Raw genomic sequence first — 12505 nt, forward strand, 5'->3', positions numbered from 1 at the left:
AAACTGTGATGACACCGATCACACCTGCTGAAGCCAGGAGGGTCGCAGACAGCCGTGAAGGACGGAGCAGAGGACTCAGAATGCCGGCTTAGTGCCCAGCCTGAGACCCTATGATTCCTTCCTAGTGCTTCCCTCAGAGATGAACCCTCCGCAGAGGGGAGATAAGATATATACAAACAGCTGGCCAGGCGCAGTGGCTCATGCCTGTAATCCCAGCACTTTGGGAGGCCGAGGCGGGCGGATCACCTGAGGTCAGGAGTTCGAGACCAGCCTGACCAACATGAAGAAACTTCGTCTCTACTAAAAATCCAGAATCAGCCAGGCATGGTGGCACATGCCTATAATCCCAGCTACTCAGGAGGCTGAGGCAGGAGAATCGCTTGAACCCGGGAGGTGGAGGCTGCGGTGAGCCAAGGTCACGTCATTGCACTCCAGCCTGGACAACAAGAGTGGAACTCCGTCTCAAAAAAAAAAAAAAAAAAAAAAAGATATATATAAACAACCGCAGAGGAATAAGGCAAATACAGCTCACGCCTGCGGGATTCCCAAGAGAAAGGGTATAACAGCCTCAGGAAGAAGTTGACAGCTCTGTGTGAACCGGGCACAGGAAGCTGCTCAAACAGGGGCACCATCGAGAAGCAGCTGGCTCTGGAAACACACAAGAAACAAACACGAGACTGGCCACATACAGGGAGGGAAAGGCACCTCCAGAGAGGTGGCTGGGGACAGTCGGAGGGAGGGCAAAAGCATCACACTTATCAATCTTGTTCCATAGTTAACAAACCACCAAAGCAGTCAAGGGGAAGTAGAACCAATGACAGCAGAGCCATGTTAAGAAAACTAACCCAGCAGAGGTATCTAGTATAGATTGGATAGGAAGAAATTATAAAATGTTAGATTACTCTAACACCTCTACGCCAGAAATGCTCGTCTGAAATACAGCAGACCATGGCTGGGCGCAGTGGCTCATGCCTGTAATCTCTACACTCGGGAAGCCAGGACAGGAAGATCACTTGAGCCCAGGAATTCGAGACTAGCCTGGGCAACAGAGCGAGACCCTGTCTCTACAAGAAAGAATAATTAGCTGGCTGTGATAGCATGCACCTATAGTCTTAGCTACTAGGGAGGCAGAGGCGGGAGGATCACTAGAGCTCAGGAATTTGTGACCAGCCTGGGCAATACAGTGAGACCCTGTCTCTACAAGAAAACAGTAATTAGCTGGGTATGATAGCATGCACCTGTACTCCTAGCTGCTCAGGAGGCCGAGGCGGAAGGATCACTAGAGCCCAGGAATTTGAGACCAGCCTGGGCAACACAGCGAGACCCCATCTCTACAAAAAATAGTAATTAGCTGGGTGTGGTGGCATGCACCAATAGTCTTAGCTACTCAGGAGGCTGAGGCGGGAGGATCACTAGAGCCCAGGAATTCAAGACCAGCCTGAGCGACACAGCGAGACCCTGTCTCTACAAAAAATAGTAATTAGTAATTAGCTGGGTGTGCTAGCATGTGCCTATAGGCCTAGCTACTCGGGAAGCTGAGGCGGGAGGATCAATAGAGCTCAGGAATTTGAGACCAGCCTGGGCAACACAGCAGAGACCCTGCCTAAACAAAAAATAGTAATTAGCTTGGTGTGGTAGCATGCACCTGTGGTCCTAGCTACTCAGGAGACTGAGGCAGGAGGATCATTAGAGCCCAGTGAGCTATAATTGTGCCGCTGCATTCCAGCCTGTGTGACACAGCAAGACCTTGTCTCTAAAAATAAAATATAGTGGACCATGCAAGACAACTTACAAGTCTCTGTCAAACCAGCCTCTTCAGGCCGGCTGCATGGCAGCTGGAGCAGGGCTGCCCAAGAAGGCATCCGCAGTAGGCAAAAGAGTAGACCCACTGGGCACAGTGGCTCATGCCTGTAATCCCAGCACTTTGGGAGGCTGAAGCGGGTAGATCACCTGAGCTCAGGAGTTCAAGACCAGCCTGGGCAACATGGCAAAACCCCATCTCTACTAAAAATACAAAAATTAACCGGGCTTGGTGGCTCACGCCTGTAATCCCAGCTACTCAAGAGGCTGAGGCACAAGAATCATTTGAACCCAGGAGGCAGAAGTTGCAGTGAGCCAAGATCATGCCACTGCACTCCAGCCTGGGCGACAGAGCGAGACTCCATCTCAAAAAGAGTGGACCCACCGAAAAATGTTCATGCCCTAATCCCTGGAACCTGTGAATATATTACTTTACGTGGCCAAAGCGATTTTGCAGATGTAACTAAGAATACAGCCCTTGAGATGGGGAGATTATCCTGGATTATCTGGGGTGGGCCCAATCTAATCACTTCAGCCCTTAAGAGCACAGAACCTTTCTAGCTGCAGAGAGCGGGCAACATTGGAGGATGGGTCAGAGAGAGATGCAACCCGCAAATGCTGACTTTAAAGGTAGAGGAAGGGGGCATGAGCCAAGGGATGAGACCGCCTCCAGAAGCGGGCAACAACCCTCAGTTTAGAACCAGTGAAAAAAACGGGACCTGAGTCTTACAACTACCACCTTCTGCCAACACCCCAAAATAGGAAACAGATTCTCCCCTGGAGCCCCCAGAAAGGAATGCAGCCTGCTTACACCCTGATTTTCATCCGGTGAGACCCACATCAGATTTCTGACCTGCATAAGGTAATAAATGTATGTCCTTTAAGCCGGCAAGTTTGAGGCAAGACCCTCCACCTGCAAAAAGATTATGAATCGCTGAAGACTCAGATGTTTTGTTTTTTTTTTTTTTTTGAGACGGAGTCTCGCTCTGTTGCCCAGGCTGGAGTCCAGTGGCATGATCTCGGCTCACTGCAACCTCCGCCTCCCAAGTTCAAGCAATTTTCCTGCCTCAGCCTCCCATGGAGCTGGGACTATAGGCGCGTGCCACCATGCCTGGCTAATTTTTTTTGTATTTTTACTAGAGACGGGGTTTCACCGTGTTAGCCAGGATGGTCTCGATCTCCTGACCTCGTGATCTGCCCGCCTTGGCCTCCCAAAGTGCTGGGATTACAGGCGTGAGCCACCACGCCCAGCTGATTTTTTTTTTTTTTTTGAGACAGAGTCTCACTCCTTCACCCAGGCTGGAGTGCAGTGGCACAATCATAGCAAACTGCAGCCTCGACCTCATGGGTTCAAGTGATCCTCCCACCTCTGCCTCCTGAGTAGCTGGGACCCCAGGTGCATGCCACCACTTTTGGCTTTATTTTTTTGAGATGGGGGGGGTCTTCCTATGTTGCCCAGACTAGTCTTGAACTCCTTGGCTCAAGCGATCCTCCTGCCTTGGCCTCCCAAACTGCTGGGATTACAGGCATGAGCCACTGCACACGGCCTAGTCTAATAACTTTTACACATACTAGAAAACCAAAATGTGTGTGTGACTCACTTTCTTGCTAGATTCACTTTACTGCAGTGGTCTGGAACCAAACCCACAGCATCCCCACTGTACACACAGGACCACGTAATAACCAGTGATGAAGGGCTTTGGACAGGTGCTGCTCTCAACATATCTGTACTGATAAGCTCAGTCTTCCTAACACCCCTGTCAAGCAGGCAGCCCCACCCCCTTTTTATAGATGAAACACCAAGGCACCAAGAAGTTCAATAACTTAGCCATACGGCTGGCAAGTAGGGCGGCATTTGAAACCCAGCAGTCTGTACCCCTAGAATTCTACCACAGGGGAGCAAAACAAAAGAGGTAAGTCAATTTTGCCTTATTCAGTATGTACTCAGTAGTAGCCAAGGAACTGGAATTAAGGAGTTCAAGACCTAGCTTAATCCCATCACAGAATGACTAGCAGTAAGAAAGCTGTGGTAGTTATGAAAGCTAATCAGTTGTGCAAAGGAGTCTGCTAGCATCAGTGTTAATCCAGGCTGTACAGGGGAAGAGCTGGCATGCAAGCATTTGAGTCTACTGTGCTCCAAGCTGCAGATACAGTGAATACGGCAGACACGCTCTGGTAACAGACCCTGAAATAATCACTAATTTCAGTGTTATAATGGCACCATGCGGGGTACACCGACAAAATTCAACACTCTTATTGTGGAGAAGCAAGCCTAGCTGTCTGAGAGCAGGCTTAAGAATGAATTAAAAGGCCAGGCACGGTGGCTCATGCCTGTAATCCCAACACTTTGCGGGAATGAGGCAGGCGAATCACTTGAGTCCAGGAGTTCAACACCAGCCTGGCCAACACGGTAAACCCCAGTTTCTACTAAAAATAAGAAAAAGTTAGCCGGGCGTGGTGGCACATGCCTGTAATCCCAGCTACTCAGGAGGCTAAGGCAGGAGAATCACTTGAACCTGGGAGGGGGAGGTTGCAGTGAGCCAAGTTCGCGCCACTGCACTCCAGCCTGGGCGACAGCACAAGACTGTCTCAAAAATAAAATAAAATAAAATAAAATAAAAACAATGAACCGGCTGGACACCATCATACCTGTAATCCCAGCATTTTGGGAGGCTAAGACAAGTGGATCACTTGAGATCAAGAGTTTGAAACCAGCCTGGTCAATATGGCAAAACCCAGTCTCTAATAAAAATACAAAAATTACCTGGGCTTGGTGGCGGGCGCCTGTAATCCCAGCTACTCGGGACACTGAAGTAGGAGAATTGCTTGAACTCGGGAGGCAGAGGTTGCAGTGAGCTGAGATCATGGCCACTGCACTCCAGCCTGGGCGACAGAGCAAGACTCAGCCTCGAGGGGGAAAAAAAAAATTAGCTGGGCGTGGTGGTGCACACCTGTAATCCCAGCTACTTGGGAAGCTGAGACAGGAGAATTGCTTAAACCCGGGAAGCGGAGGCTGCAGTGAGCTGAGATCACACCATTGCACTCTAGCCTGGGCCACAGAGCAAGACCCTGCCTCAATTAAAAAAAAAAAAAAAAAAAATCTAAGTTTCAAGTACTGTTGGATACCATGTTTATTTTTCATTTAATGAAATATTTTCAAAATGTAAAAAAAAAAAAAAAATCTGTGGAGTGAGTCATATAAACTACAATTTCAATGTCTACCACATGGTCAAAAGCAGTCCTCCAAAACTCCAATGCCTACAGTGAAGCAATCTGAGTGTAAAGAAATGTGGAACCCAGGGTCAATGGTGGATTGTAAGGCTCACCTAATGGTATTCCAATTCAGCCAAACAAAATATTTGCACAGGGCCAACAGAGCCCCTGAGCCAGTGGCCTACTGGCAACCCCTGTTGAAGGGAAAGGCTTTGGCAAGCAGCAGACCTTAACAGGAATTCCTGCTTCCTGGCAGTTAACTCCTGCCGCATCCACTTTTAAGAACTCTTGAGGAATAATGGCCGGGCCCAGTGGCTCACACCTGTAATCTCAGCCCTTTGGGAGGCCAACGCAGAGGATTGCTTCAGTCCAGGAGTTCAAGACCAGCCTGGGCAACAAAGCAAGACCCTCATCTCTAAAAAAAAAAAATTTTTTTTTTTTTTCTGAGACAGAGTTTCGCTCCTGTTGCCCAGGCTGGAGTGCAACGGTGCAATCTTGGCTCCTGGGTTCAAGCGATTATCCTGCCTCAGCCTCCCGAGTAGCTGCGATTACAGGCACCTGCCACCATACCTGGCTAATTTTTTTGTATTTTTAGTAGAGATGGGGTTTCGCCACGTTGGCCAGGCTGGTCTCAAACTCCTGACCTCAGGTGATCTGCCCATCTCGGCCTCCCAAAGTGCTGGGATTACAGATGTGAGCCACCACGCCCAGCCTTCTAAAAAATTTTTTAAGGATTAGCTTGGGCATGGTGGCATGTGCCAGCCACTCAGGAGGCTAAGGCAGGAGGATTGCTTGAGCTCAGGGGTTCAAGGCTGCAGTAAGCCATGATTGTGCCACTGCATTCCAGCCTGGGTGACACAGTGAGATCCTGTCTCTTAAAAAAAACTGAAAAAAAACAAGCTAAGTTAACCACTAGCATGTGAACCTTTATGTGCCATGCATATTCTGATTTAACCCAATACCAGCTGAAAACCCATGTCATTATTCCTAGACTATGGATATAGAGGTGGCATACGCTTGTTTAAGGTCATTGAGCCAGTGGAGGTCATGTTTTCAAGAAGGCTGGGCAGGCTGGGCATGGTGGCTCACACCCGTAATCCCAACACTTTGGGAAGCTGAGGCAGGAGGATCGCTTGAGGCCAGGAATCGAAGACCAGCCTGAGCAACATGGCAAGACCCCATCTCTACAAAATAAGAAAAAAGGAATAAAAAAGGAAGGCCGGGCCCAAACTTCTCTGAATTGGGTGTAACATCATGAAGCCAGGCACTTTCATAATTTCACTTCCATTCCATTTTAAATCAAGTTTTATTTTGGGAGGATACTGGCACAGATGATTCAAGAAGATATATACCCACTAACTGGTTAAGAAGTGGTTTGACTATAATCCCAGCACTTTGGGAGGCTGAGGCAGGTGGATCACGAGGTCAGAAGTTCGAGACCAGCCTGACCAACATGGAGAAACCCCGACTCCACTGAAAACACAAAAATTAGCCAGGCATGGTGGTGTGCACCTGTAATCCCAGCTACTTGGGAGGCTGAGGCAGGAGAATCACTTGAACCCTGGAAGTGGAGGTTGCAGTGAGCCGAGATCACGCCACTGCATTCCAGCCTGGGTGAAAGAATGAGACTCCATCTCAAACAAACAAACAAAAAAAAGTAGTAGTTAAGGCATGATGGCTCATACTTGTAATCCTAACCTTTGGGACACAAAGGCAGGAGGACTGCTTGAGGGCAGGGGTTTAAGACCAGCCTGGGCAATATGGTGAAACCTCACGTATACAGAAACAAAAACTAAGAAAATCACCCGGGCATGGTGGTGGGCGCCTGTGGTCCCAGCTACTCAGGAGGCTGAGGATCCCTTAAGCCCAGGAGTTCAAGGCTCCAGTGAGTTATAATTGTGCCAGGGCACTCCAGCCTGGACAACAGAGTGAGACCCATCTCTAAAAATAAAAAGTGGTTTTTTTTTTGAGACAGGGTCCCACTCTGTCACCCAAGCTGGAGTGCAATAGCGCGATCTCAGCTCGCTACACACAGCCTCAACCTCTGGGGCTCAAGTGATACTCCCACCTTAGTCTGTTGAGTAGTTGGGACCACAGGCGCACGGCACTACTCCTGGCTAATTTTTGTATTTTTAGTAGACATGGGGTTTTGCCTTGTTGCCCAGGCTGGTCTCAAACTCCTGGCTCAAGAGATTCGTCCGCCACTGCCTCCCAAATTGCTGGGATTACAGGCATAAGCCACAGCACTCAGCCTTCAAAAAAAAAAAAGAAAGAAAGAAAAAGAAAAAGCGGGGGTTGAACCAAATATCCATCCCTCCCCAAAGACCCAAATCAGAACCGGACTGGCCCAACCAGGTCAGTTAACAAGCCCAAGGAAATAGAAAAATGGCAGAGTGCTTTCACAAATCCAGCTGGAAGTGTCCACGCCTGGTGAGGGTTCCTATGACTCACGCACACCTCACTTGAACAAGTTTTCAGGAATGAACTGATGGCGTTCATGAACAAGGGGCTGGGACCAGTGCTCCCGCTGATCCTTGTGCACGGAAGTTGGACAGAGGCATGAACTGCTAAAGCCAGGGCCTCCAACATTAGACACACACTAAAGAACACACCCATGAACACACACAGACACACACGAAAGTGTAGCCAATTCTCATTAGCAAGACTTCCCTGATGCCCACGGCTCACAGGCACAGATTTACAGGAAAAGACCAACCATGCAGCCTTCACGCTTCCCGGGCCCTGCGCTGCAATGCACGGTTAAAGTTCCTGCCAAAACATGGACTTTCCCAAGGAGCAAGAACCACACAGTCCCAAGTGACAGAATGAGTACCCCCACGGAAGGCTGGGCTCTCGAACATGAGCCAGCCCAGCCCAGGCCCCGATGGGTGACATCCGTCTCTGGAGGCCGCCATCGAGATGCACAGCTTTGGGGAAAAGGCACTGAGGGACCCCCCACCACAGAAGCGCCCCCGGGGACCGGGCCGGACACCGGAAGTGGAGGCCGAAGTGCCGGTGCCCGAGGGGTGTCCGTTGGCCGCGGGCTGCCCACTTCCTGTGCGACCAAGCTGGAGGCAGGAGCCCGGCCCACCGCTGCTTGAAGAAGGGGACCCCGGAAACGAACCCAAAGCTTGCTGTATTTGGGGATCAAAAGAGAACCCCCACCCCGCCTAGTTTCTAGCCACCAGGGAGCTACGGGGGAATCCACGGCCCATTTTGGCGCCAAACAGCCCGGGCACGCGCGACCGGAAGTGCCACCCTGCCCGCGCCAACTGCCGCTGCGCGCCGCACCACCCCACGCATGCGCGCCCGTCTGTCAGCAGCGGCCACCGGCCACCCCGAGGGGAAGCGACCCCCCACCCAGCGCCCTGCCTGTCCCCCTGAGTCCGTGTTCCCCCCCATGGTACCTACCGCCTGCGGACATCGTCGGGCAGCGAGATGGCCGGGATGGCCAGTGTGGGCACCCGGGCTGGGGCGGTACGCGCCGGCATCTCGGAGGCTTCAGCAGACGCGGCGGCGGCAGCGCAGGCGCCCCGGCTTTTCGCGCGGAAACCGATGGGGAGGGGCGATGAGCGGAGGCGGCGTCTACCACCCCAGTCCGGGCGTGGGGGAGGAGGGGATGTACCAAACGGAGAGAGGCGATACCCTGTGCAGAAGGATGGAACGGAGCCGGCCATGCCCAGGGAACACGCATGCGCAAGGCGGGCACACACCCCCACGCGGAGCAGTGGGCTCGTCCAAGCTCCACGGTTTGCTGGGAGGTGGGCACGGTGCCCGAGGCATTCATTCATTCATTCTTTCAGGTGTGATGGGGATAAAGCAGCGAGAAGCCCCCAAGGGCTTGTGAGAGCCCTTGAGTAAAGTCCTCAGTTCTAATCCAACCTCCATCTATTTGCTGGCTATACGACCTTAGGTGGGTCACTACGGCTCAGCCTCTGTGTCCTCATCTGTAAAACGGGGTAACTGCACCTACTCTAGAAAATCTTGAGTATACACCAATTTGTAGCTAGTACCAAGAATCTCACAGTGTATAGAGGCCCATGCCACTTCTATACCCAGTGTGTGGGGGGTTTTTTGTTGCCTTTTTTAAGCACCATGTGGCTCACGCCTGTCATCCCAGCACTTTGGGAGGCCAGGGTGGGAGGATCGCTTGAGCCCAGGAGTTTTAGACCAGCCTAGGTAACATAGAGAAACTGCATCTCAAAAAAAAAAAAAGAAAGAAAGAAAAAAAGAAAAACAAAAATTAGCTAGTCGTTGTGGCATGTGCCCGTAGTCCAAACTACTCCAGAGGTTGAGGCAGGAAGATCACTTGAACCAGAGAGGCAGAGGTTGCAGTGAGCCATGATTGTACCACTACATTCCAGCCTGGGAGACAGAGCAAGACCTTGTCTCAAAAAAATAAAAATAAAAAGTAAGAATAAATTAAGAAGCACCATGTCAGGCGCAGCGGCTCACACCTGTAATCCCAGTGCTTTGAGAGGCCCAGGTGGGAGGATCACTTGAGGTTAGGAGTTCAAGACCAGCCTGAGCAACATAGGGATACCCCATCTCTACAAAAAATACAAAGATTTGCTGGGCATGGTGACACACACCTGTAATCCTAGCTACTTGGGAGGCTGAGGTGGGAGGATGGCTTGAACCCTGGCAGTGTAGGCTGCAATGAGCCATGATTGGGCCACTGGACTCCTGCCTGGGCGGCAGGGTAAGACCCTGCCTCACTCTGTCACCCCGGCTGGCGTGCAGTGGTGAGATCTTGGCTCACTGCAACCTCTGCCTCCCAGGTTCAAGCGATTCTCATGCCTCAGCCTCCCTAGTAGGCTGGGATTACAGGCGTACTCCACCACGCCTGGCTAATTTTTGTATCTTCGGTGGTAGAGACAGGGTTTCACCATGTTGGCCAGGCTAGTCTGGGACTCCTAGCCTCAAGCAGTCCACTTGCCTCAGCCTCCCCAAGTGCTGGGATTATAGGCCTAAGCCACCGTAACCAGCCAGAATTTTTTTTTTTTTTAAAGCATCAGAACATGGGGGAAAGATTGTGTCTTTAACAAATGGTGCTGAGAAAACTGTATAACCACATACAAAAAATGAAGTTGGACCCTTACCTTACACCATATACAAAAACACAAAATTTATTAAAGACTTAAACATAAGACCTGAAACTATAGTGCTCCTAGAAGAAAACATGGGGAAAAGCTTCATGACATTGGATTTGGCAATGATTTCTTGGATATGACAGCAAAACACAGGCAACAAAACAAAAGATAGACAAATGGGTTTGCAACAAACTTAAGGATAGCTATACAGCAAAAGAAATGACCAACAGTGAAAAGGCAACCTACAGAATGGGGAAAAAAAAGTTTGCAAACTGTATTATCTGGTAAAGGGTTAATATCCGGAATATATGAAAAATTACAGCCAGGCATGGTGGTTCATGCTTGTGATCCCTGCACTTTGGGAGGCCCGGGCAGGCAGATCACTTGAGCCCGGTAGTTTTAGACCAGCCTGAGCAACATGGCGAAACCTCATCTCTACCAAAAAGAAAAGAAAAAAATTATATAAAAAATAAATTACTACCCATCAGGCTTGGTGGCTCACACCTGTAATCCCAGCACTTTGAGAGGCCAAGGCGGGTGGATCACCTGAGGTCAGGAGTTTGAGACCAGCCTGGCCAACATGGTGAAACCCTGTCTCTCCTCAAAATATAAAAATTTGCTGGGCATGGTGGTGTGCCTGTAATCCCAGCTACTCAGAAGGCTGAGGCAGGAGAATCACTTGAACCTGGGATGCGGAGGTTGCAGTGAGCCGAGATTGCACCACTGCACTCCATCCAGCCTGGGCAACAGAGCGAGACTCCGTCTCAAAAACAAACAAAAAGAGCAAATGATTTGAATACATACTTTCTCAAAGGAGATATGCAAATAGAAAACAAACATATGAAAAGATGCTCAACATCACTGGTCATCGGGGAAATGCAAATCAAAACCACAATGAAATATCCCTAAGACCCCTTAGAATGGCCACTGTCAAATAATAAGTGTTGGTGAAGATGTGGAGAAACTGGAACCCTTGTGCACGGTTGAGAGTCGAATAAAATGGTGGAGCTGCTATGAGAAACAGCATGGAAGTTCCTCAAAAAAATTAAAAATAGAATTATCATATGATCCAGCAATCCCATTTCTGGATATAAATTCAAAAGAATTGAAAAGAGGATCTTAAAGAGATATTTGCATACCCATCTTCATTGCAGCATTAGTCACAACAGCCAAGAGACAGAAAAAAAAAAAAGATCCTATTGCTGCTAAGAGATGGGGTCTTGCTGTGTTGCCCAGGCAGGTCTCAAACTCCTGGGCTCAAGGCATACTCCCATCTCAGCTTCTTAAGTAGCTGGGACTACAGGTATGTGCCACCACAATGGGCTAATTTTTTATATTTTTTGTAGAGACAGGATTTCTCCATGTTGCCCAGGCTGGTCTCAAACTCCTGAGCTCAAGCGATCTGCCGGCCTTGGCCTCCCAAAGCGCTGGGATTACAGGTGTAAGCCACTGCACCCAGCCTAATTCAGTCTTTAAAAAAGAAAAAATGGCCAGGTGCAGTGGCTCACACCTGTAATCCCAGCACTTTGGGAAGCCAAGGCAGGTGGATCACCTGAGGTCAGGAGTTCGAGACCAGCCTGGCCAACATGGAGAAACCCCATCTCTACTAAAAATACAAAATTAGCCAGACATAGTGGCTCATGCCTATAACCCCAGCTACTCCGGAGGCTGAGGCAGGAGAATTGCTTGAACCCTGGAGGTGGAGGTTGAGGTGAGCCGAGATTGTGCCACTGCACTCCAGCCTGGGCAACAAGAGGGAAACTCCATCTCAAAATAAATAAATAAATAATATAAAAGTAAAAATACAAAATTAGCTGGGTATGGTGGCATGCACCTGTAATCCCAGCTATTTAGGAGGTTAAGGCAAGAGTACTGCTTGAACTCGAGAGGTGGAGGTTGCAGTGAGCTGAGATCACACCATTGCACTCCAGCCTGGGTGACAAGAGTGAAACTCCGTCTCCAAAAAACAAAAGAAAAGAAAAAATATCTTATTATATGCTACAACATGGATGAACCTTGAGGACATTACGTGCAGTGAGAGAACCTAATCACACAAAGACAAATACCATACAATTCCACTTATGAAGTATCTAAAGTAATCAAAATCTTAGAAACAGAAAGTAGAATAGTGGTTACCAAGGCCGGGGGGGAAGGAGGAAAAGGAGTTATTGTTCAAGAGTTTCAGTTTTACAAAATGATTCCAGAGATCTGTTGCACAACAATGTGTATATACTGAACTGTACACTGAAAAATTGATAAGATGGTAAATAAAATACTGTTAGTAAATAGGGCTAAGTTTTTTTCTTTTCTTTTTTTTTTTTTTTGACAGAGTCTCACTCTGTTGCCCAAGCTGGAGTGCAGTGGCACGATCTCTGTTCACTGTAACCCCTGCCTCCTGG

At 49.2% G+C, this 12505-nt stretch overlaps 1 protein-coding gene across 8 annotated transcripts in view; it reads right to left on the minus strand.

The window, feature by feature from the left end:
• Nucleotides 1–8705, minus strand: part of DNMT1 (DNA methyltransferase 1) — a 61344-nt gene extending 52639 nt beyond the window's left edge. For 4 of the 8 annotated variants that reach the window (XM_031004156.3, XM_031004159.3, XM_055371607.2 and 1 more), the window contains exon 1: nucleotides 8425–8705. In XM_031004156.3, coding sequence (XP_030860016.2) covers nucleotides 8425–8690 — 266 coding nt within the window. In that variant the 5' untranslated portion in view covers nucleotides 8691–8705. The remainder of the gene's footprint in view (nucleotides 1–8424) is intronic. The other 4 variants (XM_031004157.3, XM_055371606.2, XM_055371604.2 and 1 more) reach the window with 2 other exon arrangements.
• Nucleotides 8706–12505: the final 3800 nt, after the last annotated feature.

The sequence above is a fragment of the Gorilla gorilla genome, chromosome 20 (assembly GCF_029281585.2).
Source record: "Gorilla gorilla gorilla isolate KB3781 chromosome 20, NHGRI_mGorGor1-v2.1_pri, whole genome shotgun sequence".
Taxonomy (NCBI): Eukaryota; Metazoa; Chordata; class Mammalia; order Primates; family Hominidae; genus Gorilla; species Gorilla gorilla.